The sequence below is a fragment of the Lepidothrix coronata genome, unplaced genomic scaffold, assembly GCF_001604755.1.
Source record: "Lepidothrix coronata isolate B3197 unplaced genomic scaffold, Lepidothrix_coronata-1.0 Scaffold125, whole genome shotgun sequence".
NCBI lineage: Eukaryota > Metazoa > Chordata > Aves > Passeriformes > Pipridae > Lepidothrix > Lepidothrix coronata.
Genome location: NW_016690305.1, coordinates 1646033 through 1672489, shown reverse-complemented (window position 1 = coordinate 1672489; position 26457 = coordinate 1646033). Strand labels below are relative to the sequence as shown.

At 42.8% G+C, this 26457-nt stretch overlaps 1 protein-coding gene across 4 annotated transcripts in view; it reads right to left on the bottom strand.

Moving 5' to 3' along the window:
• Positions 1-26457, bottom strand: part of STAG1 (stromal antigen 1) — a 163513-nt gene that overhangs the window by 96972 nt on the left and 40084 nt on the right. For 3 of the 4 annotated variants that reach the window (XM_017826205.1, XM_017826206.1, XM_017826207.1), the window contains exons 3-4: positions 20810-20912; positions 11494-11673 (exon numbers count right to left, since the gene is read on the bottom strand). In XM_017826205.1, coding sequence (XP_017681694.1) covers positions 11494-11673; positions 20810-20912 — 283 coding nt within the window. The remainder of the gene's footprint in view (positions 1-11493; positions 11674-20809; positions 20913-26457) is intronic. The other variant, XM_017826208.1, reaches the window with a different exon arrangement.

Sequence of the window (26457 nt, the reverse complement as noted above, 5' to 3'; positions counted from 1 at the left end):
AGTGGGAGCTGGGCAGGTGTTTGAGGCAAAGGAAGCAGCAAAGCAGCTGTTTGTGCACTAGAGACACCCCCCCTGAGCTGAGCCAAACAGCCCATGTTTAACAGAGACCACTGTGCTGCCCCTAAACCAGGCTCACACTGGCACTATGACCCCACTGTGCTGCCCCTAAACCAGGCTCACACTGGCACTATGACCCCACTGTGCTGCCCCTAAACCAGGCTCACACTGGCACTATGACCATGGCATTCTACAGATCTGAACACTCCACTGGAAAGGAATTTTGTGCAGGTTTTGTCTCCCAGCACACACACACCCCCCAGGAGGAGAAGCAACCTTACAAAGGGGTCCCTCTGCAACTTAGAAGAAATCAAAAAGCAAATCTTGGCCTCAAATTAAGCTTTGCCACCCTGTTATTTCATCATGGATTCAGGCCTGTTCCTGTAAGTATCCATCACTTCCATCAATCCCCACAGTTCTCCAGGGCACACAAAACCAAATGTAGCCAAATGCAAAAATTATTTACTAAACCAAATATTGACAGAGCTTAATGACCAGACTGTTGGTGTGCCACCAATGTGCAAGATTTGTTTGAACAGCTCTGTTACTGTAGATACTGGAACAACATGCAATTGCCAGCAGGTATTTTTTACACTAAAGAAAAGAGCAGCTGTGCTGGCCCAGCCCACAGGCTCACCTGCCCACGGGGGTTATACACAGAGGGGAAAGTGTAAGAAAAGGGCAAGAACCAACTGCTATTTCTGAGTGACTCTCCCAGACCCTCAAGACCCCAGTGTATTTGTTCCCTCATGAACATGTCTGTCTAAACCAGAGAGTTGTATACCTACATCATCTTGAAGCAATGTGCCAGGGTTAATTACTCACTGCAAAATAAAAGAATAACGGTGTTTTAAACTTGCCAATTGTTAGATCTATTTGATGCAACCCAAAGCTTTTACTTAAAAGAGATAAGAGAAAACAAATCCCAAGCCCCTGTTTGTATTTCCCATGCTCCTGTCTGGTCACCCTTTTTCAGGGAGAATAGTCCTACTCTGTGCCACGTGGCTTGCACAGAAATACTTCCCTGTCTTTATCTTTGCCCACTCTAGTCACACATCTCTTACCAGTTTCTCAAGTCTACTATATTCTTCTTTGAGCCTGCTTTTCCTGAGTGTTAATAACTAGTCCCCAGCACCTGTGCACTGTCCAGAGCCTGGTTTCACATTAAACACTTCCTGTGGAAGCAAAGCTGACCCAAGAAATTCCTTCCCACACTGCCTTACTCCTGTTTGCTGCTACAACACGTGGCCCCTTCAGCTACAGCACTGCAACTGTTTCTGGACTGTGCTACAAAGACTGCCAGTGAACCCACCCAGACCGAAAAAGGGGAGTGGAGGGGAAACATCTGGAGGAGTATCTTTCAATTTTGTTTCTGTTTCTTTTAAATAATTATTTAATTGATTTTTGCAGCACTACCTCAAAACTGTAGCATCAGTGCAGCCCATCTCCCTTCTGCCATTTCTGTCTCTCAACCAGAAAGGATCATGTGGGACACACTGTGCCCTTGGGCACTGTCCTACCTAGTGTGGCACTTGCATTTTCAACCCAGAACCACAATGCAATTTAGAGAAAAATAAAGACAAGCAGCTCCTCTCCAGGCTCAGGGACCAGGCCTGAGGCAATGCAGAGTCCTCAGTGGCAGCAGTAGATAAGAAAAGCAGAAAAATCAGACTTAAGGCTCTGAGCACAGATAGCAGACAAAGACTGTCTGGACCTAGAACTGACAAAGCTTTAACTAAAATTGGAATGTTTGGGTAGATCCATTTGCCCTAACCTGACATGCACAAGCTCCTCAGTCCCTTTCCACTGGAGATCACATGTAGATGTGAGCACACACCCCCGTGTACAACAACATCCAGTGGAGCTGTCAGTGTAAGAGCCCTCTGGAGCAGGGGGTGCTGAGCCGAGGTGGTTCCTGCTGTAAAACCCTCGGGGTTGCCCTGAGCTGACCCCAGGGACCGTCCGAGGAGCTCAGGTGACAAGTCCCACACAGGCACCTGCCCTGGCAATCAGCACAGAGCCAACAAACTGCCTCCCTAACCCCCCAAAATCAGTGCCTCAACATAACCCCCCCAGTCCCACAGCACTCAGCCCCTCATGCACACTTGGCACACTTGCTGGTTAATTTTGTCAGAGATTACAGTTTAAGGCAACAGGAGATAATGAAGCCAGACTACATATGCTCCAACAGTTGGAACTTAATCAAACTGTTGACTTTCGATGTAACAGAGCTATAAAAACTGAAAACACTAGGATAAAAAATAAAAATGATACACACTGGACCTAAAATAGACACAAGTATCAACTGCAGCAAGACAAAACAGCACTAACCCAAATACCAGGCAAAAAGGTTGAATATGAGCAAACTAGAAATCAAAGAACAGGCAATAGTGTAGCAAATGGTGCAACACGCAGTCCATGCCAGAAATGGAATTGTTTTGCATAAACGTGTATAGAGAGAAGGACTCCTATCAAAAACAAGGATTTCTAACCAACAGCTCCCAGGTTACAGCAAACCATCCACAATGGTTTTATCTTGTCAGCCACCTCCACCCAGTCTCCTGTTTTCAAGAGCTTTTCGTACATGAGCCAAGAGCAAACCCCCGTTGGGTGACCCTGCCCAGAAATACCCTGCCCTGGCCCCTCCATGTCCCCTGCCCCAAACACAGAGGGATGCTGAGTGAAGACACACGTGGTGACAGGGGCAGGGAAGGGCCAGGCAGCCCCTTGGACAGGAGGGAGGTCCAGGCAGGCCCCATCCCCACAGGAGCTGTGCTGCCCACTCCCACAGGGCACCGAGGAACAGATCGCGGGAGCTGCTCCGCTGGTACCCGGCTGCTCCCAGAGGGTTTTGCCCTCGGATGCAGCAGAGGGCATGGATTTGCCATATGGAAATGTGAACCCACATGCTGGGCATGAAACAGATGATAAATTCAGCATTCCTGCAGCACAGGACCCACAGCACACGTGCTGCAGCAGCCTGCCCAGGCCAGGGGCAGAGATCCAGGCAGTTGGGATTCACCAAATTCAAAGCACGTGCACAGGGAAAAGGCTCCTTGAAGATAAGCTCAGCTACAGATTATTCCAGTAACACCAACAACCCTCTTCCACTCCCTGCTGTCAGAAAACATCTAGACCTACACCCACACACAATTCTATACATATATATATATATATACACACACATACAGATGCACCACATCTCTGGGTCAGTCAACAAGTCCATACAAGTACTTGTTACAAAAATAAGACTCTTAACCTTTTTTTTTTTTTTGAGGCTGAAAATGCTTCTCTTAGAACTGAGTAAAAAAATCAAGGTTCCCTGCAAATGGCAGATGATGTATGGTACAAATACCTAGTCAGTACAAAGATTTTCCAAAGCCTGTGACAATGTCCAAGAGTCTCACAGGAACAAACTCTCTGGTGAGTCTGTTTTAAGAACTAAAAGATAATTTTAACTTTAATTTGAAGAATATGCCAAACAAGCAACCCTACAGAAGTAAGAAGCTTAAAGAAAGTCACATAAGTAGCAGAATAGATCCAGAGTGTGAGTAAGCAACTTCAAATCAATCAACTTGCAGAAATATTGACCTTCACATCTCAAAGGCTGCTAAAAGATAAACAGGAGAATTTTATAGTCCTGAAGAGCAAGAGCAGCTCGGAGTGCCAGTAAAAGCAAGTCTGCTGTAATGAATGAACTAATGAAGTAGTTATCTTATTACCTCCTGGAGGCTCTGCAGCTCTGAACCCAGCTCCTATTCCTTCAGTGCAAGAGCATTACCACACTTAGGAGCATTAAGTGCTGCAGGAACCAGGGGGACTAACTGCAGAGGATACCTTGCCAGCTCGAGGAAATTAGCACAGTCCCACTAAATATTAATGAAAGTTGATTTCAAAAAAGCTATTTCCCAATTGAAATGAGGTAACAATCTGGCAGAGGTGCTACTAGCACAAGTGAAAACAAATGACACCATATAGAGAGTGCATGTTAAATGCAAGATCTGAGTCAACTGTAAAGCAAGGCAAATCGAGGAGAAAGAACATGGAAGGAATTTGCCATTTCATACAACTGATCTGGACACGCTTCATTTCCAGGGAATGTGACAGCACAAAGAATGACTCTACAGTGGGTCTGCAGGGTGTTTACATTAAGGCAGGAAAAAATCCAGAAATCAAAGCTTATGCTAACAACTTCTGCCAAAAACCCCAAAGTTACTCAGATGGAACGTGAACCTTATTAAAACAAAAAAAGGAATGGCAGTGAAATTAAAGATTTCAATTAAATGTATAAAGAGCAGCCCAAGGAGAAGAGAAAAGTAGAAAATGTGCTGTAACAGATAGTGAGAAGAACTGAGAGAGTGCACTGAAAATAAGGACCTGGGGAAACAAAGGCAAGTAGTGAAAGACTATTTTTAAGTGAGTCTGTTCAGGTTTCTTTTTTAAAGAATAAAAGTCTTTCAAGGTTAAATTCTGTGAAGACTGAAGCAATTACACAGTTACTGGGGATAAAGTAGTTCCTGGCACGTGAAAGTGTGTGGAGTTTAGACTGTGCCTTACACTGCAAGATGAGTGATTGCACTCCAAACCACAGGCAGCAGGTCTAATATGCACCCACTGAAAAACCTAATGTGGGGTTAATCAAAAGAACTGTAGGTTGAGAAGCTGCATTTTATTCTTTTTCCTCTAAAGATAATTTTAAATTATTAAAGAGTTCATACTTTGCCAACACCTAGCAAACACTTTCCAACAAGCCAAAATTATTATTTTTTTTTAGAAAAAAATCTCATTTTAAGGTAACAGCACCTATTTCTTGATTTTTCATCATAAGCAAAGATGGGAAAATGTTTCATGGAGTGTCTGCCTGTACAGCTTGTTATTTCCTATCGCCCAGAGGGGGATAGTATACAATCCTAGAAGTATTTGTTCCCAACAAAACTAAGGGATTCATACTCCCCATACAGAGTTATCTCTGTTTGGCAGTTTGTGTAAACACATATTTCTCTGCAGTAGAATGGGTATTACATATCAGTGCACAGGGAAATCAGTGTAACACCTTACACTGAACCATCTGGGGGAAAAAAACCATTTAGTTCTCTTCTGAGAATATTAGAATGGCACAACGTAACTGCCACTACACTGATGTGCATAAAAGGTACGGCAAAAATTCTCCTTCCAACTGGATTAAAATCCCAGGAACTGCACTGCTCAGGGCTGTAGCTCCTCCCCTGAGCCCTCAGAAAAGGTGGGTGCACGGTGCAAAGGCCTCACAGCAAGCCCATTTTCCCCATTGTACAGGGATTTTGTAGGTGCTCGTCTCTCACAGGTGCCACGTTACACATCCAGCGGGCTGTGTCTGTCTGAGCTGGGCCAGTCACAGGCAGCAGTGGTTCTGAGATGCTACAAAGCATCAAAACTACTCACAAACACTGAGCAGGAGAATGGAAAAATCCTCAAAGAGATCCAGAAACAAAACTGAGTTATTCCAGTAAGAGAGACCCACCAATCTGCTAAAACACACGACTGGTGCTCCTTTGCACAACTTGTAAAGGGTTCACAGATCACCCCAGATGCTCCAAAAATGTCAGCATTCTAGAGAGGAAAGCCTTCTCCAGCTTTGAATAGTGGGGGGATTTCCAGGTACAAATGCTTTCACACTGCACTGCTGGCACATGTGCTCACATGAACAGCAAATCATCTGCCATCTTATAACATCACAAGGGAAAACAAACCTTGTGTGACAACTGCAGAAACATTCATTTGGTATTAAGGGATACCCTTCTAATTAATTACTGCTTTGTTTGGTGGTTGAATTGTTCCCAGTGTAACAACCATGGGTACGTGCACCAAATTTTGATTTTGTTTCCTTTTAATTCAGTAGGATACAACCAAGAGCAAGGCAAGCTTAGGCTGCAGAAGAAATCCACCTAGCAAAATGAGAAGGAAATACTAGTTTAAATGTCAATAGCAGCTGCAGTCATTTTACCCAGTAAACTTTAGAGAATGCAAACTCAAGCTCTTAAGGAGTTTTGAGACAGTCTGGGGAAACCCTAAGCTATTATCCATCCTTCCAGTTAGACAATACAGTGCTGTTAAAATACAGCAAGGACAAGGAAACTAAAACATGCCCTCAACACAAAAAACATGGGTAATATTTAGTATCATATATTTGTATATTATTAATCTTCAAAGACCTTCACTTCCAGAAATAGCTGAGGCAGACACAGAGATATGATCCAGCAAAAAATACTTTTAGTAGGGAGAAGAGAAACTCAGGGAAGAGAAAGCCATTAAGGGTACTGAGAACACAGACACCACATTCACCCTGAGCTGCAAAGAGTCAGTGGTGGGAGAATTCCCAAATTCCTTTTTGCCACCTTATTCTCTCTCAACTGCCACTGCCAGAGACAGGAGATTGGGTTTTTCATACAATCCAGCTACAGCTGGTTCTGATGTTTTTAATCTCCAGTATATATGTAAAAACACACAGGGAATTCCTCCTGCGTAAGGTGGATATGGTTACACAGTCATTCTAATCAAGAGTAAGTCTGAGCTGCTGCCAGAGATGAGCTGAATCGAGAAGCTTATCCAGCTGAAAAAAATCTACCAGTGTCATGTTCTAGTTCAATCTATTTCTTGGTGTGACTACAAAACACTCAAGAAAGGTGTAAAAACCATCAGCTGTGTGGGACTGATCCGTTCATCAGCAGCTGCAGTTCGTGCAAGATTAAAGCAGGCACATAACAAGGAAGGAGGAAGGACCATTGGGATTATCTGTATTGCATAATGATTAGGTGATTAAAATAACTGCGAGGTGAAATTCCAGGGGTGCTGAGAGCAGGAAAGCAAAGCTTAATCCCTGCAGGATGGGTCAGGAACCGGGCGAGAAAGCTGAGCACAAAGTGGGGTTTGCTCTGCCACCAACCCCCTTCCCCAGAGGAGCAGCCTCGCTCTCACAGGCACCATTTCTCCCCTAAATGCCATGAAAATACAAAAACTACAGAAGCTGTAGGGATATGCCACATTAATGAGACCAATAAAGATGTACCAGCTCTTTGGAAGAACTATCTTGCATTTCTTGTACAGATCATCAAATCTCTAAAGGACTGAAGAAAAGACTGGAGGTACCAGGAATCCCAATCAGAAAATAATTTCAGAAACAGATGTTGATGACTAAATGTCATCCCAGCCTGACACACTGTGATAAAAGAAAGTGGCAACCACACCATTAACATGTAGTGCATAGAGAACAAAGCAAGCCCTGATGAAAGGAGGGCAGTGCTTCCTTTACTTCAACAGACCAAACGTGGATTTGTAAGGATGCATCCCCTTTTTTTCTGCATGTAGAACCTCAGTCTGCAACAGGGAGGTGGATACACCCTGAAAATCAGTATCATATTGAAAATAATACTGAAAATACTGTTAACAGTTCAGAAGTATTTTCAGTTAGTAATAATGAAAGAGTTTGAATCCTTTCAGATAGTTAACTGAAGGGAAAAAATGGTCTGATGTTCCTGCTCTCTTCTCAAACCCTCTGGCCAGGGTAGCACTGTGAGCAAGGGCCACACCTCGTCACCATGAGCCCAGCAGGTGCAAAGGTGACACAGCCCTGAGGCTGAAACACGAGAGACAAAGGAAACTTCTCCTGGCAGGGAACGCAGTGCTACAAACGGAGCGTTACTGGGGCAGGGGGGGAACTCAAAGGACACGAATGCCCACGTGCCAAGGTGTCCACACAAGAGCAGTGAGGAACCACATGCACTGCTGCTCTCTGCAAAGACAAAGAAGAACTGTTGGCCCAGTGAAAACTTCCATTTCAGCACACCAGAAAGCTCTGTTTGGGTACATACCCTAAACTGCCAGCTGGCATACAGTGGAGCCACATTTACTCTGGGCCATGTCTAATCAACACCAGCATTACCTTTACTGGCTGAGCTCAAGCAGAGGGGGCAGGTTTTTTTTCCAAGTCAGTCTCTAATCTGTTGTGACCTGCAAACATCAGTTAGGGGTGACTGTAAAGCACAGAACATCCCAGAGTCACTGAGGCATAGATCTGTTCGTGTTCTGCTACTGAACACCTCCCAGAATCACTGAGGATCCATTCTCTCTGCTGCTCTGGGGAACAAATCCCCTGAGCACACAGGAAAGCAGAACATTACTTTGCTTGGTTTGACCAACAGGAGTACAAACTTCATCACAGAAAATTGGTCATAATTTACATATCAGAAATTTCCAGTCTGAGGCCTAAACAAAATCTAGGATCATCTCAAGCTTTTTAGCTCACTGTCAGCTTCACACCAGGGTCAGAGAGCAGTGCAGAAGTGCCTGTGAAGATTGAACTTTTTGCCTGGGGGGCTCAGCTGCAGGAGTGGAGGTTCCCCAGTCCTTCATTCCTACCATTGTGAAGTCAGGCAGTTTAGTACATGAGAAATGCTGATATAGCCCATTCTGCCTATGGAGGGGGAGTGAGGAAATACAGTGGGTGCAGCTGTCTCCATAAAATTACTGAAGGGAAAAGTAAATAAATGGAAGAGACAAATGATAAAAAGCAGGAGAGTGCCATGTTTGCTTCAGAAAATAAAAAGCACAGTCTAAAAAAGTTCTATGAACAGTCTTAATGGAGGAAAGCTGACAAATGTACCTGCAGAAAACATGAGCTGCATGTCCTGTCACACATCACACAAAGAGCTGCCGACAGAAAAACCTCTGAAGAAGTGACTGTACAAAGGGTTCCAGAGCAAACTAAACCCACTGCCAACGATCTGATCCCAACTTCCCATGGGTATCAGTGGATTTACAGAGCCCAAACAACACTGAGCACCAACACAACCAGCACTGAGTGAGAGAGGCAAAGACTTTATGCAAAGAGCAGCCCCCAAGTTATGTACACGTGCAATACGAAATATTGAGCTGACTTTGGGACCCTGAAAGAAGGAACCAGAAATAAGACTGAAGAGAAGTAGTAAATGAATCCTGCTGTGAGAACCAAAATAGAGCAGAAGCTTAAAAGAAGTGGGAATTGAATTCAGCTACAGACTTCCATGAGTTGGCATCACAAAGCCAGGAAAATCTAACAACTAAAATAAATCCTGAGAGCAAACAGCAGGAGCAGATAGACCAGAAACGAAAGCACACAATTCTCATGTAATCTCAGGATATATTAATTGAGTTTTCCTGGGTTTTCATTGCTGGAAGGAAACATGGGAGCACTAAAAAAAAAAAAAGACTGTTCATATTACAGGGAAAGAGGTAAATATTGAGGAACAATAGGTTCTGACAAATACAAATATATGGCACTTGTTTGAAAATTGGAATACTGACAAAATTGCTAAGATTGAGCACAAAAAATCTGCATCAAAACTATGAAAACCAGAAATGCCAAGCATTCCTAACTGTGACATTAAAATCCCTAAGCTATTATAGACAAATATAAGTTTATCTTATAGATAAAGTTTAATGAGTTTAGCTTATAGAACCTTGGTTTTACAGGAGACTGTTGTCCAGAAGTGCAAGTTAAAAACATTAAATCACATTTTAATTGCATTCTCTTTCCTATTACAGGGTTTCTTTTTTTTTTTTTTAAATTTTTTTACCAACAGAAATTTTTTCAAAGGTGCAAAAGTAACACATACTCTGGAAATGATGGCTCAAGACATTTATGCCTGTTTGTATCCCAGGCCTTTAAATACCCTTGCCTATTCCTTTACTGTTTGCATGTAATTTCTCCACTGCTCAGACTGTGCTGGCTCCTCCTCTCTCCTCCATGTAGGCTGGGTGGTTTAGGCATGTGAGTGCACATATATATGTGATGTATGTATATACACTACAGGACACAGACACAGCCACCTACATGTGCATATACAAATGCTCCATTTTGCAGGACAATTCCTTTGCATTTGAATTCCAAACGTTAATACAAACATGCAGACAGGTGGTTTTTTTTTTAGAATCTCATCTGCAGACTTCTGGTGGCATCTCTTTTGAAATAGATGACATGTATTAAAGTCAATCCCACACACACACACACATGGAGTCACTAAATATCAAAGCAATCACCCATTGCTTTTCATTTAGCTCCTGCAAATATCAATAACTCTTAAGACAAACATACTACATGAAGTATATTGTATGTTCTGTATCACAGTAAAACCAGCAAATAGACTCCAGATGTTTCCTCAAATCCTGCCAAAACCGAAATTTGAAAAAGTGTTGCAAACCAAGCAAAGTTGGAAGCTCTGATGCAGGCAAAAAAGGCACAAGGAATCTGCAGCTTTGTTAGCAGCAAATTTGTTCTGTCTTCACCTACTAGATAAGAAGGTCAATCCTGAATAAGTGTAAATACAGAAACTGTGAAGAAAAAAAATTTCTCATTTTCTACCAGTTCATTACTTACTTAAAATTACATCTCAGACCTTCCACAGATTTGAGACTGAAAGAAAATTTTCAACAGCTTTCATTCATTTGGAACATTTGATTCCTTTGGGAGTTCATCAGACTCAGCTTTTAGCTCCACTGAAAGTAATACTGCAAATGGGACTTGGCACTTCATTTTCAAAATTTGTAATTTTCTCATCTTAGTCAGCACCAAAGCAAACAAAGTGATAACTGCCCAAGCCCTGTTCTGTTGAAATGCAGAGAAAAGGAGGTTTGCTTGAACAATCCTCGAGTAGGAAGGACTGCTAGCTTTGCACTGCCCCAGCTGAGCAGTGTTTTGGGCCCAGTGTCTCTCCTGTGAGTGCCAAACACGCTGGCTGCAGCACAGCAGCTTTACTAAAACCATGCACTGTCAAAACCAATCATCTCTGGAGGCTCCAGAGGTGGACTCATGTGGCCCACAGACCCTAAAAGGCCTCTGAACATAAAGGAGTCAGAAACATTTCCACAGGCAGTTCACTACAAGTGCCTGCTTTGTTCTGCAATGAAAATTTGCCTGAAGACGTGTCCCTGTTTTCGCTCAGACACAGAGGAAGACCAGGTTACTACTTTAGCCTTCATCTGCTGTTCTGGTGGGGACAGCAAGAATGCAAACTCTAGTGCAAAGTCCTCCAAACTGCTTGTGTCAGCAGCTGTTCTTGAAAACACCAGTGAACAAAACAGGCCTTGGATCCATCACTTACATGATATACCTTTTCCTCCTATAAATCTGACTCCAGGATATTCTTTAATGGGTTGCTTAATACCAACATGTACTTTTAACTTGGAAGCAATGAACAAAACAAGGGAGAATTTGAAATGCATGACTTTCTGATGTGCCTCTTGTCCTTCAGAAGTACATATGACAGCCCTCAGTCCAAGCCCATTCTGTCCCACACTTTACACACACACAGTCTATTGGACCAACAGCTATGAGAAAACACAACTGTTTACAAAAGCTTAGACTGAACTCCTGCAGTCAGGACACATGGAACTGGGAAGGGGGGACACAATCAGATATTTTACCTGCATAGCACTCTTCCCCAGCTTAACCACCTCAAACAAAGTGACAGGGTCCCCTTCTCCATTCTGCTGAGGGTGGCCATTAGCTCTTCCACGACTCGCTCCTCTGGCTCCAGACTCGGAACGACCCTTGTCTGCTGGAGACTTGCGGGGTTTCTTGGTGGCAGACTGGGCAAAGAAAACCAGCAGAGTGAAAGTTTATTATAGCCAGACCTGAAATCACCCAAAGGCTTTACAAATTACACATCAGTATTACACATTTATACACACACACATACAAGTATCCCAGGAGAAGCCAGGCTGGAAGGGATCTCCCCAGACATGCAGCCTGCCCTCCTGCCCAAGGCAGGGGTAGCCTGGAGTTCAGCCAGGCTGTCAGGGCTTTACCCACTCAGGTACACACATTTATTGATCACCAGTTATGGAGGAACAGCTGAAAAGCCACTGCCATGTCAAGGTAAGCGGTGCTGAACTCCCAGTGCGGAAGTACCAGCTCATGTCAGTACCCATATTAGTTTTACACAACACAAATGAAATCGAGAACACAAAATAAACTTTTAGCATAACTAGCAACCTTTGTAAGACAATAAGTTATTAAAAATGCACTTGTCATATTAACATTCATTTTCTGTATTTTCATTTTAATGTAACTTTTATAAGAAGATCTGTACAGAGTCATCTCTTCACACAAATCACTGAATTGTACAGTCAGATTTACTAGATCATCACAGCAGCCCCTTGCTTCAAAATTCTATGAGTTAAAACATTTTCCCTGTGAATCTAAATTATTTAATGTAAATTTTCTCAAGATTCTTCAAACTTTTTATCAGTGGTATAGATACCACTTGTAAGGATTCACCTGCTGAACAGTTTGCTCTGAATTTATGTCACTTGTGAAACAGAAAAAAAGAATTCTGGGGAAAACAACATCAGATTTTTTTTACTTCCATATTCTATTTTTTCTACCTACTGAGGCAGAAAAAAGCAAAAGCTGCTGTTTTTCCCCGAACAGTGAAAGTATTTTGAGGAATTATGTTAAGGAAGACAACATACAAGCAAGTCAAGGCTGACATTTAGGACAATCCCTCACGGTACCATTTACTGGAGTACACTGTAAGCCAAACTGCTATCAAAGCTTTCAGTAAAGAACATAAAGTCAACGTTTTCAGTTGCATATTCCAATGCAGACACATCTTCCTTCAGAGCAAAGGGATCTAATCTCTGGCAGGAGACAGCCCTGCAGTCCAGCTTTGCCCTTGCTTTCAAAGGGACCACTGCTGGGGGGGGCAGAGCTGAAGAAAGGCCAATGTAGAGCACAACTGCCTCTTGAAAATATTCAATTAAGGTCTCACACAGAAATGCAAGCTGGAAAGCTTAAAATAACGGTACAGCCTCTGTGAAGTTTTTTGGGTAACATTTGCACTTAGGATCAAAAGAGTATCTCCCTCTCTGAACTGTTAAACATGTGCAAAGCTGCCTGTACCAGCGAGAATGTTTTCAACACGTGAGATGCTGGAGCGCTACTGAGCTCCAAAGAGACACATGATCACTATTTAATAAAATGGCAAAGAATGAGAAGCAAACTGACTCTTTGGAGATATACAATCCATGTGCTCATTCACTCTGGGTGACAGTAAGCACTTCAACTAGCTACAAGTCCTGCCAAATGGAAGCAGGAATGCAAGTGGGTGCACTAATGCAAGCCCCTCTATGCTCAGTTTTTCTCACCATGTAATTCAAAGGGAGGCATTAAACACTGCAAGGATGAAGGGAAAGGAAGCAGGCAGTGGATGTGAAAGGCACACCCCCAAAGATACCTTGTTAGTGGGAAGCCATGAGAAAGGCCACCTGCTTGAGCACCTGAGCAAGAGTACTCTGGACAGTGCACAGGCTCAGAACGAGCAATCACTGCACATGTAAATGCCCAGTTTAAATTCCCCTCTTTGTCAGGTATCCTGGGAAAAGGGAGGGGCTTTGACCAAGACTTGTAGTTTGAATTGGAAGGGTGAGAACACCACTGAGCCCTCAGATGAGGTACAGAAATAACAAATGTACTTCTGACTAACTGCAGGACAAAGGCAGATTCCCCAAGCCCAAGGAAATATCTCAACATTCTGGCCCTGAATTAACACCAGATATATAACTGAGTCGACTTCTCTCTGGTATAGATTTTCTTTTGACAAAGAGAACACCTCTCACTGGGGAGAAAACAAGTCTTCTATTTAAGAAAAGCCATTCTGCATCTAAGCTGGGGCAGCTAAATCCAGATGCAGGATCTGTGCTGAATCCTGCCTCAAGAGACAAAACAAGCAGACAAAAGATCCTCCACTAGGAACTGAAGAAAATCCAACACTAGAACTTTCTGAGCTAGGCAAGGATTAACATGCTCTGCAGGTGGAGAGGCACTATGTCCATTCCACAGCACTCCCACCCAGCAGGTATCTGACAGGGAGCCCAAGCCCAATCTCACCCAGAGTTGCAAACATGAAAGCAAGTCTCACACGGGTCCTCCAGCCTCCATGAACTGCCTGTTCCTCTAAAGGTTTGCAAGCACAAAGTCCATGGCATTACCTTATTCATTAACACACAGCATTACTTGCACAGCGCCCCCAAATTTACGGCAAGAAACTTTTCAGGCCATGTTGACACGTTTGAGCTTTGTACAGGTTCTACCCCTGAGCACAAAGGTCAGACAGAAACCCTATTTCAAAAGGGAAATGTTTCACAGTGAGATGAAGCAGCGGGCTCCTCAGCACTGGACACCTCAGATTCAGCCAGACAGGGTGCTCTTCTAGATGTGCTTTTGCCAAGAAAGGTTGGACCAGATGATCCTTGAGGTCCCTTGCAGACACTTACTCTACGACTCTATCCCAGGATGGAGACATCCAACACTGCTGAAGCAAGTGAAGGAAAAGCACGGACTGGTACATGCACAGAAACACAAAGAGGACTCACTCGTGATATCTGTGGAGTACCTGCAGAGGCAGGTGTTCCTGGAAGTGCAGTGGCAAAGTCAAGCTATGAATTTAAAAACTACATTTGGCATTGAGGATGCCAGAGAGGTAGCCCTGCATCCCAGAAGAGACACCTGCACTCACCAAAGGGTGATCCTTCATCTCAACACAAAATAAACCCATCCTCTAACGCCATGAAGAGCTTCCCCACAGAAACAGCCCTGCCCAAGGATGAGTGTGGCCCCAGTAAACCCATCAGACCATCGCTGACTGCTGTAAAAGTGGATGTTTCATAAGAGCAGAACGAATTTGGAGCAGGTCTTCTCTTGTGAAGATCCACCAAATGGTCATCAAGATACAGGAAAAACAGAACCTCTGTGCCCTGAAAGGAGCACAATGGTGGTCATTACATGTCCCTTTACACCCTTCCAGCCACAAAGTTCCAGCCTAAAGCCTCCTTACGTTGACAGTCAGATATGTTTGTAACTTTTTGCCTTTTTAAGCATTAGACTGTCAGAATCCCAGGGTGGTTAAGAACTGATTGTTTTCCAGACTCAAAACTGATTTTTCTCCTGTTTATGAGAGGGATCTCTGAGAAGTCCTGGAGAAGACAAGTTGGTTAGCAATACCATACCCAAATGTACTCATAAATCCTTGTAACAACTTCCATAATCCAAGTATCTGCTGCAGTGGCAGAGCCAACACTGAGCTGAGTTAGGACTACCAGAGGGAGGGATAAAGCAGCATAACAAGGTAAGAATGCTTGAGGTTTTTAATCACACAACACCCCAAGAAAGGTGCTGCTTGGAGCTGTGAGCCTGCAGCAGTTACACCTGTGCTTTCACCCTGATAGCCAGGACAGCTGGGCTGGTGTGGTGTCAAAAAAGGACTGAGGTGCCAAATGAAAACAGAAATTACTGATGATATTTCAGATCTGTGAAGCAGATTCAACTGACAACAACCAAAACTGAGGATTTATAAATTCAGAAGGTCCAGACCACACCCCAGAAGCAGCTCTAAAATGGCCACATTGATGGGCACACAGCTCACCTGTTGCTTCGACGCTTAAACTGAGGCAATCAGGAAACAAAATACTTACCTTGGTTGCAATTAAACTAAAACAATGACAGTTTAGAATTTTGTAGCAAGTAACACTTTTCCTTTCATGTCTCTAAAATCATTGTGGAGGAAAAAAAGTGACCCACATTTATAAAATCAAGTAATACAGTAAAAGTTAATTCACACACTATTAAAAATAGTGAAAGTGGCTTGACATTTTCCATTAACATTCCCCAAGTTGATCTGATGCACTTCACAAAGAAATAAAGACAGGAGAAGCGTTACAGGTCAGTAACTCCACCTCATGTGCCAGTGTGAAATGATGGCCTCTATGTGCATTCACACTGTAAGTAATTCAGAGCAATAAATACCTCATTTCTCAAGACAGATGGAAGAAGCTTTTTAACCTCCACTTGAGTGAGACTGAAGAACTTGCCTCTCCAAGGCATCAGCCTCTTGAGAGACCTCTGTGTTATAACTTCATGTTAAGTGGAAGAGTGGTAATGTCTGAGCTCTCTCTGAATTAATCCTGATTAAAAACCCCAGGGCACAACTTGTACCATCAGCACAGTTAATTGGGAGAAGGTTCTTGGATTCAAAGGGTCACTCCTTTGGACTTCTTTGGTCATAGAAACAAACAAGGTGCTCCCTGTGAAAAGCCTCATCCTGCAAATAAAGACAGAGGCAGGTCCCCCAGCCCCCAGCGTGTACAGAGCTGCTCCAGCTGCAGCCCTTCCAGCTTAGAACAAAAAAACCAGCAGAGGAGCATTGGGGATGCTGTTATGTAAAAATCTATCAAGAGTTCCAAATGTCATCTTAAAGAATCAAAGAGTCTGCTATAAATGCTTGAAGCACTTCAATCCTTCTAGCAGAGGCAATTGCTACCAAATAAAGACTACTACCACAGAAAAATTAAGAATAAATTAGATTGCAAAAATACAAGGACCATCCCACCAAAAGCTTAAAAGGAAAATTTCTAATGCTGTTAGGATTTCTCCACCAGGAAGCTACAGGTGGGGGAATAGAAAAGTCTTCCCACTGATGCTACAGATGCACTGCATTTCTAGTGAAATACAGACCGACTTCAGTCTGAAGGGACAGACCTAAAGCATCAGGCAAGCAAGCTGAAACAGGACACTGGTGGAAATCACACCAAACCACAAACCTCCACTGCTGGGAAAAAGTCTTCAAAGAGGATTCCTCCCCGTTATTAATCAGCACATGGATGATTTGGAACTAGAAGCAAAACGCAATCCCCTGCTGTATCTAACATCTATGCTACAAGATTAAATAAGGCCAGGAGTCTGCTGCAAAGTTAAAATTTCCCACAGGAATGCAAAGATAAGGCACTGTGTAGTGTCTATTCCATACCAAAAACTACAGAAGGACCTGAAAGCAAAACTGTCCAGGTTGCTCCGGGGACAAAAAGATCAGAAGTGCCTTGTTCCATCTTGCCTTAACTGGGAAAAGACACGCAGTGCCCATGAGTATGGGATGAGAGAGACACCAGCAGAGATCTCCAAATTGCCACCTCTGGAACAGAGGGACTGCTGCTGCTTCTTATCCTGAGTTACAGAGGCTGAATCTGTCTACTCCTACTCCAGAGCTGAAATACAGCCAGGCATGTCTCTCATTCCCTCAGTCTCTAAGAGCTGAGGTTTAAGCCAAGCTATTCTGAGCTCCTGGGAAGGTAAGGCCAGGTAGGTTAAAATAAAGCATTCCAACAGTGCTGAACAGTGTTGATCCAAGAGAGGAGACAAAAAGGACAGATAAATAACTGATCTGAGCCAGAGCTCATTAATGTGAACGCTGCATTGCATCACAAGCCCTTGGGCTTTCATATCCCCCCCTCCCTGGAACAGGAAAGCACATCCACACCCACGTATTTCAACAATGCAACGGACAGAAGGGGCATTTGGGCCAATGTTACTGAGGAGCTGCAATCAGAGGACCTTTACAGGTCACTCCTTAAATACACCTCACAGAATTCATTAAATGCATATGCAGATGGGACCTTCACACACAGCACCACATAAAAACATGCACCAAAATACCCCACTGCCTGGACAGATTCACCCCGTGGCCAGTCACTCCACAGGTGTTTGGAAGAGGCCCCAGCCACCACTGATGCTAGAGCAGGACATAGTGCAGCTCCTGCTGAATTCACAGCAAGGGCTGGTGACCTCAGGACAGTCAGAGATTCTGAGAGCTATTCTGAAAGCCCAGTACACTTCACCTCTTGGCAAATTTACTGTCTAGCCTACTCAGTGAAGTATTCATTAGAATAGTCCCATTAGAATAGAAGAGGAGGGGCTACTTGAAAAGCAGTGTCTGAGAATGGAATGACATGGGTTGAAAGGGATGTTAAAGATCAACTAGTTCCAAGTTTTTCAGGAAGGGAAGGCACCCCCAAAACATTATGGTTCTCTATGAATTGAAGAGGTATTTGCTACAAAGGGCAAATTTTCCAAAAAGCATCATCTTCTTACAAAAGTCAAATCTGCAAAGAGGAGTGTCTTTCTTTGGAAAACAGTCTGGAAAATTCTCTAGTAGTAGATATCTTTCTGATAAAAGGTCAGGTCCATTCCATAACTACAGCAGAAATCTGTTTAAAATACACACATGTATTTAATGGAGTACATTGTGTGCAGCTCTGTAACAGAATCGTGCTTCTACACAGAGGAGTAAATTCCCTTTCCAAAAGAAGTCAATAAGTTTATGGCAGAAGTGCCACTGTAGCTCTGATGGCCTAAGGACATCAGCAAATCAGCATTTACAGAGAGAGATCAAATCTTATTAGACCATAATATTTTAGTTAAGAAAAAAAAAACTCAACCACAAAAACCAGCACAGCCTTTGGGCAGAACAAGCTTTCTTTAGGTCTACAACAGCAATGAAAAACATCAAAGCTAAGTATCAGTTGATAAAAAAATCTCTAAATTTAACTGAATACTTTAATACATTTCACATCTGAGAGTAAAGGTAAGTGGTACCTGTGGAGGAAAAAAAATCACATTAGTAGAGGGAAGAGTGGGGGAAAGAAATGTCAGAGCTGCACCTCCTGTAAGAACCAGGCAACTCACCTGAGGGAAGTGTCTGGGTTGGCAACATGGAGAGGGGAGAATGTGGAGGGGGAAGGGAACTGAAATGTAATGGTTGCAAAACCAACACCTCAATTATTAAGTCCACGAATCCATCAAATAACACTGTAAATTTAATTGCTTAGATTGGCCTTTCCAAGGTGTTTGCATTTCTCCTCAAGGATATTAGACACTGAGTGGCTTTTTGGGTATTTTTTTTTTTTGGTAGAAGAACCAGGGGAGAAATTTATCATAAAATAAAATGGAACAGGTAGCTGAGAGAGGCTGTGCAGTCTCCAGATTCGGTGGTTTTCAAGACCAAATTGGAAAAGCCACAAGCACTGTGGTCTAATCCCAAAGCTGAGCCTGCTCCAAGCAGGAGGTTACAATGAGACCTCCTGAGCTCCCTCCCACCCCATTCCATGATTGAACATTATTGGTTTTCCACACTGAATTTCTTCCAGTCCTAAAGGTACTCTTTCTTGAGATCTTGGGGTGGAGTCAAGAGGGGAAGAGAAGGTAGAACTGTATAAATTATTCCAATTTTTTGCAAACCCCAGCCTTATAAAGGACACTATTTCTTTTACTCCCTATTTTCTTCTTCCAAGTTTTAAGACTGGATTTGGGGGTTTTTGACCCCTATTAAGCATTCAGATGATGCCTTCCCAGAATCACCTCTGATAACCCTGAGGTCTTGCTCCTTAGCAGCAGCAGGCAGCTCACAGCCCATCACTCTGTGGATGAAGCAATGGCTGCTTCCTCTGCATCTCCATCCCTTCACAACCACACTCACTTTATGGAGCTGTTCTCAGCATCACGAGCAATTCCTCGTGTAGAAACCTGAGAGCAGGACCAGTAGAGTGTTCCAGTGACTGTTCCCACAGGAGCTGCTAATAAACTGAAACAGAGGGATGAGAGATGCCTTTTGTAACATTCCCCTTTCCCTCCCAGCCAGTGTGTGCTGGGTACAAAAGACTCCTAGTGTTGCTATAACTTCAGTTCCTCCATTCTGATGACCTTCTGGGTTAGCAATCAGGTTCCACCAGCCTGGCTCTTTTATTAGATCTGCAAAACCCCATACATTCACTGCTGAGATATTTGTAAGATAATTTTTGATTTTGCCCTTTGCCTATAAGCTACACAAACAGATGAGCTGTTCTCTTCACGTGCTTCTTTAAAGTTTCCTGTAAAGAAGCTCCATGTTCATGAGCAAATCCATCCATCTGATGAATACTCACATCATAGGGAATTGTTCAAAATCCTTCAAAAAAGGAAGACAACGTGCCCAGAAGAGACCAGGAGTAAAAATGCTGGCTCCCAAAGTAAGTTCAGAAGCTGATGCAAAGTGAAAACCAATCCTAAGAAGGAACTTGCTCCAGCTTGGCCAGCACACTGGAGAGGAACACAAGGTTCCATCCACTCCTACAGCCTCACCAGCCCATGTTTAAAGACTTAAGACTTAGGGTGGAAGCCTTTCAAGAACCAAGATGAAGAACAACATGACACACAGAACTTTCCCTTTATTTTCCAATAAATTGGCTATTTTATAAAACGAATTTAAATAAAAGAGAAGCCTCCTTAAATACCCTGTGCAATAGGGTATGCTTCTGGACGTTCCTATTCAGGGGCCAGCAGTGGCAGAGGCTCTTGCAAACCAGCAGATCTTGCCCAGCAGACACAAGGTCCCCCACTGCCCTGTGCCAGAGAACAGGCTCAGGCTCCCAATCTACACGTGGGATGCAGCTTATGCCGATTACAGGAATTTTTCAGATATGCCAATAGATTTTCTGAGGCATCTAGTTAATACTGTGTTGCAACTCTTCCCATCAAGAGATTATCATTTACTGAAAGAATGGCTCAAAGGTCATCTGTCACTTAAAATCCATTACAACCTTCAAACAGACAGTGGTTGTGCTTACTGAGATGTTCTCATGTCTGCAAGAACGATGCAGTATGGCAATAAAAACAAAACTCTAATGTCCATGTGAGCAGCAAGTGAAAGAAAAATTAATAGCTATCATGAGATCATTTTTATGTCCCTTTTTAGACACTCCAAACACTGTTTGCATATCAATCTGATAAATATTTCATACTACAAGTCTTCATAAAGTTTGACACAGAACTCAATAAAAGCCTATTTATGTGACCACAAGATGATCAGATGAAAAACAGTTTGCAGTCAATTTTAAATAGATGCATAACAAAGCAAAACTAAATTACACATACTGGAGGCCTGCCAGGACGGCCCCTTTTCCTTTTTCCTTTGACTTCTGCTTCTTCAAGCTCACTGCCAGCATCTGAATGTGCAGTAGTTTCGTTCGTAGAATCCCTAGGGGGGAAAAACACTAGATAAATTCAAATGATTTGAAACCAACAAGTCATCTATAACCCACTGATTAAATACTTAGTCCTAAGCCAGAAAACAGACAAACAAACAAAGTCAGCATTCAAAGGCTTGCCACATTCATTCTGCAAACCAAGGAACCAAGCACTGTTAGCCCTGGCAAACAGCCTTACCTTTTCATGGGCTGGAATGTCATTTTATTGACTGGAAGTTCTTTAAATGAACAGCTTCACTTGAAACCGTGTTATGTTTCCAAACTGGCCATATTAACCAGCACATCCTCAATACATCCATCCCACGATGTATTCCCCAGGATCAGCTTTCTTTCCCTCTCAGTGACTGCTGCCATTCTCTCAGGGCCACAGACAGCACTGTGGGGTCAGTGCAGCTGCCACCCCACTGGGACAGTTACACAAGTTTCACTCGGGTTACACAGTTTTCAGTCACCCCCAGGACTTGCAGCTGTTAATCAAGAGGATTAATGCTGACTGTGAGGCCCAGAAAACTCCCTTTGGTTTGAACACATTTATGATTTTTGCAGTTATTACAAAGATATTTTCCCTTGTACAAAGGAAAAGCCTTGACTCTGCCCAATGCCTGCTAGCAGAGAAGCCCACACTGTCATTTTTCACTCGTTGCTGTTTCAGATTTAAGACCATACTAAGTAGGAGAAAAAAAAAATTCCCCCAATTTTCACCACGTCCCCAGCCAGATGCACAGGTACTTCTCTGCCTTCCCAACAGACCTGGCTGCTTGAAGGACTCAGCTGGCAGCTGATCTCCCGAGGGACGGGATCTTGCCCACATGCAAAACGACACCTGTTACTGACAGGCTTGATTTGCACCGTGCAGGACCACCAGTGCATGAGATCTCTGCACGTTTTAATTAACAACTAAAAACGTCCTGGATTACTCAAAGATGGGGCAGGTGAAAACCAGACCTATGTGGTGTTTAACAGAGCCTCAAACACAAAAAGCAGATCAGTGATCTGGTTTCCAGAAACTGAGAGGCTTCAGCGAGCTGAGATCTCCACAGATCTTCCACAGTGTCTGGGGGTTATTTTTTGGTTTATAGATCAGGAATTCACAAATTTGCACTGTGACTGAGAAAGCTATTTAATAATGCAGAAAGATATTCCTGTATCAGAATCAGGAAAGTTCTGATACTCCACTGAAATTACTGTATTGTCTAGGTCTGCTCTCCCTCAAATCATTCCACAGAACTATGATGAGTTTCCAACATCAAGACTTTGTTTTTCAACTTTTTCCAATTTGCAAGCACAAGAACACCCAGGAGTCCACAGAATCCTTTACCAAAGCCAGAATGCAGAAGAACATTTATGAATCTCTTTTTCTGGAAGTAACTTCAATGGATTATCTCTAAATACTCCACACGCTCCAGAAAACCAGGCACCATAGATTAAAAAACAGTATTCAGGTACATTTGAGTTCACAAATAACATGCTTGTAAAACAGCATCTCTGCAAAATACTGAAAATGCAGCTTTGTTTTGATGCAATTAAAAAGTAGATTTTCTGCTTCAGAAAATACGAGACTTGAAAAATTGAGTATCGAGTTATGAATTTGAAAAAACAAAAACAAAAATGTAAAAAGTCCAAAGCCAAATAATAGATACCCCACACAGACTTCAAAATGATTTGGTAAAATAGGGCCACAGCAGAGAAAAGCAGTGCAGTGAACACTGCTGAAAACTTGTTTATGGGGGTGGCTGTATCCAGCCTTTACTCAAAGACCTCATCACACTGCGAGTCCACGTGACAAAATGCATATTGCCTCACAATGGCAATTTTAATACCTTTTGAATAGTGAGGAACCCCATAAAAATATCTGCTGCTGCCTACTGCTGTAGAGAAATTAAAACCATTCTCTCCTGCTCTCTGCAAGAAAACCAAGCTTCTCTCTGGTCTGCTCAGATCCTTACTGGAAAAGTTTTAGGCATGGTGTGTCTGTCTAAGCAATACCCCCATTCCTGGAGAAATACTGTGCTTTTCCAGCTTACACACCTGCACCCCCAGGATCAGCGGGACATAAAGATTTCTCTCTATTAAAACCAGATTCAACAATCCTCCCAGGCAAACTGCTCAACCCCTTCCCTTGAAACACTAGAGCTATATAAATAAACTAAACTCTACTACCACTTCACATGCATCTTGTCCACAGCAAATCTGACTTTGCTACAGCCTTGGTTCGGGTCTAGCAAAACCTCTGGAGACGTGTGTATTTAGTTCTGGAAATTTCTATTGTTTCCAAACACTGCATATGGAAGAAACAGTCAAACTATTAACTGTCCTCTCTTCTTTGCCTTAAACAGACTGCTGTCTTAAGCCTGCTTCTCTTGATATTCTTCTGGTATAACTTCTCTGGCTTGCTGGAAGCCTTTTTGGCTTTTTCCCTTTTTGGGAAAGGCTCAATAAATCAGTACTAAGGGTGAGATTCATCTAATCTAAATTTGAGATGCACACAATGCAGAACAGAAAATCTTTAGGTGCAACATGCTTCATGCTAAGGTCAGTGTCCAAAATTGGTCAAACAGTTTTAGTTTTATAAGTTTTATTTTCTCTTCATTGACCTAGACAAGCAGCTCAAGTATAAATGTTTAAAATTAAACAAGATGAATCTGATCCTAACAACAGTGAGGCAGAGAGGAGATTTCTTTCAAAGAATTTAAATACTTAAGGAGCAAGGGGAAAACATCACAAAGTAAATTCCCTTCAATCCTGGCATTTATTTGAAGTAGGGAGACAGAATCAAGGACAACCTACAGTCCTTGGCCGATTTAACATTAAAATAAACATCGTTTCAAGCAGGGAATTCTGCCTGAATCAGGCAACTCCTGTACAAAAACGCCCTTGCAGTGGGGCCCTGAGTTCCTTCAGTTGTGCCTCTTGCTCCTGCCCCAGCCTTGCAGTTGTTCAGGGTACACACACGTGCCCTTTTCCTCCTCTTTCTGAACTCAGAGCAGGAGCAAAGCATCTCCCAGCTGCCTGCAGGTCTGTCAGGTCTGTAACACTCACTGAGAGGAGCAGCTGGCCAGCATCCATCTCCCTCACTCCCTACACGTCTTGCAGAACTGCTGGGAAGCAATTTATCTGGTGGCAGTTATCCACATCTTAACAGACCAGAATTATCCTGTCCTCATTCCACGGGTGTGTGACCAGTCACCTGAGGGGGAAACTTTGGCTTAGTCACCATTTATCTTTCCTGAAGCTGTTGTGAGGGAAGATAATCTGGGCCTAAGGAGACCTGCCTCATCGGAGAAGAGGAGAAGCTGGCAGTGCCTAAGGCTAAATCTTCCCTCTCCAAGACTCCTTTGACATGACAGAGACATGAGAGAATATGGCAGAGTGTGGGGGACCTACAGGACTGGGGTGAGCAGAGCAAAGCACACAAGTGATAACCCCTTTTAGGAGCTCAAGTTCACTCTGCTTTGCTTTCTGGTTTCTGTGGTGACTAAAGCATCCCAGAAAAGTGGCAATAACTCCAGGATCCCTCCTTAAAACTCCAGATATTACTCTGGAGTTTTAATAACTAGCCATTGAAACTATCCATATGTTAATAAAGAATTAACAGATTACTGGGCAGCCTTTTACCATGTCACGCTTCTGAAGAACATATTTCCATAAACACAGTAAATTTCACAAAATAAATGAAAACAAATTTACCTTCCTTCTACTATTACATAAGGCACTAGCTATGGAGTTTACACACCATGCCCCTTTAAAAACACACCACAGCAAAAAAACTGAGTTTATGTATCAGTTTTTGTAAATCAAACCACTTCTATAAGCTTTTATCAGTGTTGCTGAGGTGGCTCAAGGTTCCGCAGAGATAAATTCAGTAATTGCTACCACCACCAGATTCAGCCTTGTGAAAAAAAGCATTGATGAAGAAAAATGGCTAAATGCACAGGCTCATGAATCATGGATGAATCAGCTCTCATGGCTGATCCTCCACACTCCAAAGAGGAACATGCCTCACAGCAAACATGAGTCATCCCATTGAGAGAAGACTCAGAACTGTCCATCACACGGCTCAAATGCACCACAGGTTTTCTCCAAACATCTGAAACACCAATAAGAGAAATCATGTCTTCACTGGGTTCTGAAGCCAATTCCATGAATGCAGAAAGGTTAAAGATTTCTCCTTTCACGTTCCCTCAACAGAGAAGAATTCTGGAGGGGAGTATCTGATATGGTCCTAAGCAAAGTATATTAATATATCAAATTGTTTAAAGACAGTAGCCAAAAAGATTAGAAAATGTTATTAAAAAGTAGAAATAAGGCACAGAAGTGGGAGATCAGAATAATCCTTCAAAGCAGCTTATTTAAGAGCTAGAAAGAAAACCTTGGCTTTCTGGGTGGAACCAGACTGTGGCTTCCCAAATCTGAATGTGTGAAGCAAATACCCCTAACCCAAAGATTGCTTCAGGTTTCCTCACCCTTAGCCAGACCCCTTCCTGATGAAAGCCTGGTTGGGACCTTCTGAATTAGTGCTTTTCCTCCACACTAGACTTAATATTCTGAGCCCTCAGGGGAGTCTCAAAACCTTCATGTGCAAATCCTGCTGATTTTTTTTTTCTAAAAAGAAAGATCTCATCTTGTTCACAAGCAATCAAAACTGCAGATATTACTGATGATGATATCTCACCTACCAACACTTTGCACAGTGTCATTTAAATGCTTCCCAGTCCTATCAGGAAAAAAAAATAGATAAATGTTTTCTTCCATTTTTTAATCTTTCATTGTATTGGTGGCTCACAATCATCTTCTGATTAAAGAATATGCTGATACCCTTAATGTCCCTCAGGTTTTTCAGCTGGTGTGCAGAGTTACCAAATCCATTAATATGCACTTTTAACCTTAAACTCTATGATATTTCACTCACTTCTTAAGGCCATCTGGGTTCTCAGACTGGGGACGGGAATATCCCTTTCCTACCACGGCCATGACAGAACCTCACAAATTTCGATCCTTGGCATATTTCACAAATATTCTCTCACTTCTTGAATGTGGCACATCCAGGAAAATACGAACCCGGAAGATTTTTTTCCACAACTAATCCCAAAGCTAATCAGAACCCGCCAGGCTGACGCTGCCCATCGACGTCATCCCCGGCTTTACCCTGTGCTCATCCACAACCAACTTTCTTTAAAATAATAAAAAAAAAAAATTATAAAACTGTAATGCAGAGCATGTTATGATTAAGGGCATACAAACGATTTTTTTGTCTAAGCATTCAGTTTCTTAAATAAGGGGACTTGAAATGTTAGCTTGGAACGCCACTCAATCCTGATAAACTGAGGCCCCTTCACATCCCATGGTAAAAAAAAAAAAAGATCAACATTAAAAAACATTCCAAAAGGAGAAAAAAAAATAAAAATTAACATTAGATAGTTACTGAACATACCTGGTGCAGATGCCTGGCGCTGGCAGTGGGGTGAGCACAGGGGGGCTTTGTGAGGGGATGAGGAGGGGGCTCTGTGAGGGGATGGGGGCTCTGTGAGGGGATGG